The sequence below is a fragment of the Thamnophis sirtalis genome, unplaced genomic scaffold (genome assembly GCF_051295495.1).
Source record: "Thamnophis sirtalis isolate CommonGarterSnake01/CBP01778 unplaced genomic scaffold, rThaSir2_p1.2 scaffold_2, whole genome shotgun sequence".
Taxonomy (NCBI): domain Eukaryota; kingdom Metazoa; phylum Chordata; class Lepidosauria; order Squamata; family Natricidae; genus Thamnophis; species Thamnophis sirtalis.
Genome location: NW_028261382.1, coordinates 155,695,610 through 155,702,910, shown reverse-complemented (window position 1 = coordinate 155,702,910; position 7,301 = coordinate 155,695,610). Strand labels below are relative to the sequence as shown.

The 7,301-nt window shown below is 38.0% G+C and overlaps 1 protein-coding gene across 5 annotated transcripts in view; it reads left to right on the top strand.

Annotated features, from left to right (window-relative positions):
- The first annotated feature begins 478 nt into the window (after nt 1-478).
- Nucleotides 479-7,301, top strand: part of SPIRE1 (spire type actin nucleation factor 1) — a 48,091-nt gene continuing 41,268 nt past the window's right edge. For 3 of the 5 annotated variants that reach the window (XM_014076474.2, XM_087707308.1, XM_014076473.2), the window contains exon 1: nt 480-1,002. In XM_014076474.2, coding sequence (XP_013931949.2) covers nt 675-1,002 — 328 coding nt within the window. In that variant the 5' untranslated portion in view covers nt 480-674. Of the gene's footprint in view, nt 1,003-7,301 lie in introns of all 5 variants that reach the window. The other 2 variants (XM_014076475.2, XM_014076476.2) reach the window with 2 other exon arrangements.

Here is a 7,301-nt window from a genome sequence, read left to right as displayed (position 1 = left end):
ACTTTTCTTGCCACAATTGTTAAATGAATCACTGCAGTTGATAAGTTAGTAACCCAGTTGTTAAGTGAACCTGGCTTTCCCATTGGCTTTGCTTGCCAAAAGGTGGCAAAAGGGGATTGCATGACATTGGGACACAGCTAAGGTCATAAACATGAACCAGTTGCCAAGCATCTAAATTTTGATCCCATGATCATGGGGGGCGGGGGGGGGGGAACCCGCTGCAAAGTCATAAGGGTGAAAAACGTCCCATTTTTCAGTGCCGTTGTAACTTTGAAGGGTCACCAAACGAACGGTCGTGAAGTCGAGGACCGTACCATCCTCCCGCGCGCAGGATAATACAGGCCCTTCTTTTGCCCCATCTTGCCGCGCGAACCGGAGAAAACTGTCGGTGGCAGCGGACGCCATTGGGTTGCTATGAAGTGAATCCCGCCTTCCACAGTCTCCGCCCTCAAAGCGGGTGACTCGGCCGGCGGTCCGCAATTCTTCCCGGTTGGATTCTCCTCCCCGCGGGATTGGGCTGTCCTGCACCGCTCACGCGCTCGGCTGCGGTGGCTGCTTTGGCGGGGAAGGAGGAGTTTGGGGCGAAGATGAAGGCAGCGGGCAGCAGCTGAGGCGAGGCGAGGGGCGACGGATAGAGAAGCTCGCGGCCGGGGGTTTCTTCTCCAGCAAAGGGAATGGCTTACGCCGGGGCTGCGGGCGACGAGGAGCCTTCGTCCGGCACCTCTAGCCGCCGAGAAGACGAGGGCTACGGCGGAGGCCAGGCGGCTGCGATGCTGCGGGAAGCCCTCTCGCTGGAAGAGATCCTCAAGCTCTACAACCAGCCCATCAACGAGGAGCAGGCGTGGGCCGTTTGCTACCAGTGCTGCGGTTCCCTCCGCGCCGGGGGTCGCCGCGGAGAGAGCCTGAACCGCCGGGTGGAGAGCCCTGCCGACATCCGGATCTGGAGGGATGGGACCGTCACTTTGAATGGAAGCGGCGCCGCTCGGAGCCCGCTCGGAGCAGGTAAGGATGACGCCGGTCTTAGGGCTCAGCCCGGCCGCTTCCCTGGTCGGCTTTGATGGGGTTGGGTTGGGTTGGTTTTTTTTTGAGGACCCGTTTTCCCTCCCTCTCGCCGCGTTTCCTCCATTTGCTCCCGTATCTTGATTTTGCTGCTGGACCCGGTTGGTCAGTAGCATCTAAGGGGGGAATCTCATCCTACCTTCAGCCCGCGGTCCATCAACATTTCTTTATCCGTTTAAACTCTTGTTGCTATTTTTTTTATTTAAAAAAAGGAATATGGATTGCCTCTGTTAGTGAAATTTCCCTCCCCTTCCCTCTCCTCCCTCTTTTCTTACAGCACAAAATTGCTTCTGGTTATACAGCTTGTACTTAAAATTTGCCGCTTAGCCTTTCTTCTTCATCCCTTCCTCCTCCCTACAATAACGCGCCTCTTTTTTATTTACACGTATAAAAAAGGAAGATTTCACCATTTTGACAACACTCCCCTCCCCCAATGCTGCATTATGGCTGATATATAGGCAAACGCTTTTGAGTCTGCAGGGTGGCCTGAGGAAAGGATTTGTACAGATTGCATTTTGGAATAAAGGACCTTAAAAAAGTGCAATTGCAATGTTATTTCCAAGGACCACAATATGGATGGCTATAGTTGATTTCAGTAAGATAAGCCTGTATCTGTGTTTACCAGCATTGCTTGGGCTTCTTGCTCAAGCTAGAATTTTCTTTGCTTCCTACTTGATGAAAGCCTGGAAAAGAAAGCGATGCAAAGCTGCTCATATAGGTCAGCATGATGGTGGGGGAGGGCACTGCAAAGCAAAACAAAGAGAGCAGCTGTCAGAGTCCCGGCATGCTGTTAGCAGAGGTTTTAATGACTACTGGCTGTGTGTGTGTATGTGTGTTGTATTACATCCATACAAATCAGGTTGTTGATACTTTTGAATGCACATTCTATGGATGTAGCAACCTGATTTTATACTTATGTGTAGTATTTCAGGTGAGAAATTTATGTTCATGTTCTAATATCTAGAATATCATATTCTAATCAGTAATTGTATATTGAAACTAGAATATGGAAAGCAAGCTGAGAATGAATACAGGAAATAAAATATGACTTGTTAAATTCCTCTACCAAGAGTGTACTTATGGATTATATGCCAGACAGGTTCAGCAATTATGTATAATTTTCTCTTCATGTATGTGAGTAATAAAATACTATATTTACTTAGATCTGCTTGGGTTAGCATCTGACTATAGTAGTCATTATAAACATACTTTTAAAAGTAATGTCAACATCCTAAACCGATGCCAACTCAACATGAAATCATTCTGTCAATAAACAGATTATGTCTTTTTTTGTCAATCAAACACTACATAAGAAATGTGATACATGCTGCATATCATAAAGATCCTAATTTTAAAATGGACACCTAGTGAACGAAACAGCAAGAACTAATAAGTCTTCAAATTGGGGGATAAACTGAATATGATGTATGATTTTTATACTCTATTGTATGGAGAATAATAGGAGAATTTATTGTAGTTAATATCTGGTTAATATTGGCCCCTCATAATCTTAAACATTAATTAATGAATTCTTAAATTCTAATACACATGTTAAATTAAAATTCTTATATTAATTGGTTAGAGAACATAATAGCTCTACATCACAAGGACAGGTAATTATTTTTATGATTCGTCTCCATGTCTGGGATTAGGGCACAGAGTTTTCAGATGAGGGACTGTCCCTTCTGTTCAGGTTTTTGTACCAATGCAGTGAATAACAAAAAGAATTCCTCTTAGCACTGGTCTATAATACTTGAAATAATTACTGTATCCCTTTTGTCTTCTTTCTTTTAGCTATTATATTACTAACTTCCATATTAGACTAAGATTTTAAAATATATGGAAACTCTGGAAATCCCCATGCAAACAAGTAGGGTGAAAAAAGTCTGAATGTGTTCAAGTGATTATTTTTGCATAGGCAGACTATTAAAATTAAATATGGAAGAACACTGCAGGCATTCTAATTAGGCTGAATTTATGTTGTGAGTTTCAGTTTATAGCCAGCACTTCTGTAATGATCAAAGAAAATTCTCCCTTTAAAAAAAAATGTAACTACGTGGAATATTTATGCTTGCATTTCACAGTGCATGTTGTTTATATTCTTGTTAATACTTTCAAAACATGTCAGTGTTACTGTGGGAGGTAAACAGTATTGTTGACAAGCCCCGTTACCTATTTTATATATATATTTTAAATATTACCTATTTAATGTTGTACTTACAAAGCATTCTACTGTCAAAAATTTATAATGAGACACTGCAACATCAAATATATTATGCTCTGTATCAGAATGATTGCCAAACATTGATAAATAAGATGCATTACAAACAGCCCTTGACATACAACAGTTCATTTAGTGACTGTTAGTGACTGAAAATGTTAACAGCGTTAAAAAAAAGTGAATTATGTTCATTTGTCACATTTATTACCGCTACAGCATCCCCCAGTCACGTGATCAAAATTCAGACACTTGGCAACTGATTCATATTTATGACGATTGCGGGTTCATGTGATCACATTTTGGGACCTTTTGACAAGCAAAATCAATGAGAAACCAAATTTACTTAACAACTATGTTATTAATTTAACAACTGCAATGATTAGCTTAACAATTACAGCAAGAAAGATTATAAAATAGGGCAAAACTCATTTAAAAACTGTCTTGCTTAGCAAGAAAAATTTTGGGCTCAGTTGTGGTTGTAAGTTGAGGATTACCTGTATTTCATTTATATGATTTATTCAGGGTTTTAATTTAGAAAGCTTTAAAACATTATCTGATAATTGCAGAAAGATCTCAACATTCCTATACCATTATTAATCTAGGTCCATCAAAATAACAGTAAGTCACAGGTTTTTAGTGGATTGTTAAATAAGCCACAATTAGTTGGGATATTATTGTTTACAAATGGTTATATTCACATAACATACATTATCAGACAAAAGATACTACAAGTGGATTAACTTAGTCTTAAACATTTCTAAAATAAAACAAATACTTTATTTACAAAAAAAATTAAAAATAAAAATGTGGCAATTGGTAATAGAAACTATGTGGTAGTGAAAAATAAACTTATAAAGAATGTTATAAGATAAATAACAATTGCAATAAGTTTTATGTTACCATGTGACTACAATTATTTTTGAGTTGTTGAATACAAAGGCTTTAGAATAAACTTTTATGGAATTGCTCTGATAGCAATGTCTGTATTGTTTCTTTTTCTTAATCGGAAAAGAGGGAAGAACGTACAAATATTTGTGTTCCTTTATATTGTTTTTAGGAATGTTGTAAATCAAATGCTTCAATATTTTCTTTGAAAATTATATATGTCATAAAATTCTACAGGCAAGTTGAGTGAATGAAATAAACTTCGCTGGATTAAAGAAATTCAAATAGTTCAAATAAAGCAAGTCATGTCATCTTACAAATTTCAAGAGAAAGAAAATTGCTAGGAAATTTGAATTTTGGGGATAATATATTTTTGAGATGTTATTAACTAATATAAAACACATAGCCACTAAATCTCACTTTATTATAACCATTCTGCTTGGAGTAATTCCTTTTCCGGCTGTCTTTTAGAGAAGAAATTCCACTATCCTGTCCTATCCTTCATGTCTGTAAGTCATTAGAAGGTGCTGAGCTGAAAGAATAACTTTCATTTGAGGAAAATTAAGTATATATCTTTCCTGCATCATTCCCTCAGGTGAAGAATGCTGAAAAAAAAAAGTAAGGAAATTGAAAAACAAGAGGTATATAAGATGTTTTTAAAACATAAGCTATATGCAAATGATTTTATAGAGTCTTTGCAATAGTTAAGAACAAGCTTGGGGATGTGGGGATGGGAAAAATGGATTTTTCATTTTGTACCCTTGGCAGTTTATGAACTCATAAAAGATAATATGATTGACTGTCTAGGATCAGCAAAGTAGCATTCCAAGCCACATTTTCTTGCAAATCCAGTTCTTTTAATATAATATAAAGCCCAAACGCCTAACATTACATTTTCTCTCATTAAATATTGCTGTCCAGGCTATAAGCAGAGAACTTGTATAACAGGAAAGATGCACTGCAGTAAAGTGCCTGAAGAACAAATTACTGTAGTCCAGTAATTTCAGGGCTACTCTTTTCTTAAATCACTGTTTTGCATTAAATACTAAAGATGCTTTTTTAAGTAAAATACGTGATGTAAAGCTGCAGCGTCTGAATTATATTGTACCTTGTATTCATACAATATGAAATAATTCAATTCCATGGGATTGCATAACCCATTAAACCATAAACTTATAATACTCCTTGGATTCATTGTACAGATTAGTGATCACATTTTAGCACAGTGTTATGGCGTGGTGTGAATACAGGCTTCAACCTGAATCTTACCCATATTGCTAAAGGAGATAATAATTCAATTTTTGAATAATGAAGTATAGTGTAACTGGAAGGGACACCAGGTTAGGAAAAATTGACATAATGTTTAATATATATGGCTGTGTTCTGACTTAATCTTATTGATCAGTAATTCTAAAATAAACTCCTCCACCCCTCCATTTTTTTCTTTATGGGAAAAATTATATTTATCCTTTAGTATAGTCTGTCCTTTTTCTTAAAACTCCCATTTCCTGTTTTTAGAACAGTATATAGAAACATAAATCTGACAGTTTTAAATGTAGCTTGCACATTGGATTATGTTTCAGATGGAGAGGAAGCAATTGGGGTAAACTAATTCTGTATGTGGCCAAGAGCCACATTTCATTCATGGGGACACTATAAATCCCCATGAATGAAATGTGGCTCTTGGTCACATACAGAATTAGTTTACCTCAATTGCTTCCTCTCCTTCTGAAATATGCAGCCCTGGAGAGCTAGCAATGCAGCCCCACGAGGTCATAAACTTTTAAAATTATTATGTGATTTATATACATTAACTATATTCTATATTTTATATGCAGCCCAAGACAGCTCCTCTTCATTTAAAGTAGCCCAGGCAACCCAAAGAGTGAATCATGGTTTACAAGTTTTCTGTATTACTTCTGCAGTAATAAAATGTGTAACTAGAAATTTGTATTGGGCTTTTATTATTGTTTGCTGCGCTGTGCTAAGTCCTAGGTTTTTATTTTTCTGTACATGTTAAAAATAGTTTAATGTAAGCCTTCACTCATTCTCATAGAGGTACACATTTTCTTTCAACTCTTCTCCTGATCTTTAAACATAATTGGAAATTTCTCCAGTATGTTCTTGGAGATTCTGATAGAGAGTCCTTCATTTGTAGCAAAGCAATGCTACACGGTGGACTATCTGAAATCTATTTGTTTTGGATTTCTCTTTTTTAATTACATCACCAGTTGTTTTCAGGCAATGTAATTTTAAGGCACCAGGCTAGAAACCAGGACACTATGAGTTCCAATCCTTACACATGAACTTTGGCTGTGCAACCTTGGGCCAGTTATACTCTCTGTGTCCAACCCATTTCACAAAGTCGTTGTCAGGAAAAGAGGAGGGGGAAAGAGGATTTTGTATGTTCACCATCTTGAGTTATTTATAAAGTAGTAAAGCTAAATAAGCTAAAAAAAACAAACATTACTTAAAAAAAAAAACATCCTAGGATATTTTTCTTTCACATTGAAGTTAGGAGATGACTGGAATATCACCTGGAAGATATATGATGATGACAGAAACTGCTAATCTGGTATCCCAAAATGAGCTGTGTCCAAACATCCTAAATCCTTCTGGAAAAGGGAATCGGAATCCCCAGCCTTCTGTCTTATGGTTCTCAGTATAGTCAGTATACAGTAAACTGATCAAATTTATTTATATTTTGAAGAGCTGTCAAAATTTGTGTCTGATGCAATATCAGGTAGGTAAAATTACAAGTACAGTAGTTCTCAACTTGTAATTGTGTGTTCAATGACCATTCAAAATTAGGACAGAGCTGAAAGCAGGATGGTTACAACCAACCCTCTAGAGGCCTACCTATCCAAGCACCCCACAGATACATGATTGCAATCTGGGTGCTTAACAGCTGGCTAAGCATTACCAGTTGCTCTCCAACCCTTGCCGTTTCTCCCTTGCACCTTTATGCATCCCCTTGAACCTTTGTGCAGCTTCCCCAAGCCTAGCTGCATCTCCTTGGCATCCTCACACACCTACTGTACTTGCCCTCTTCCTCACCTGGCAGCGGCCACTTTACTTGCTTGTAAGCTATTTGGTACCTGCAACTTCCTGCCAGTTTCCCCATTGAGTTGACTAT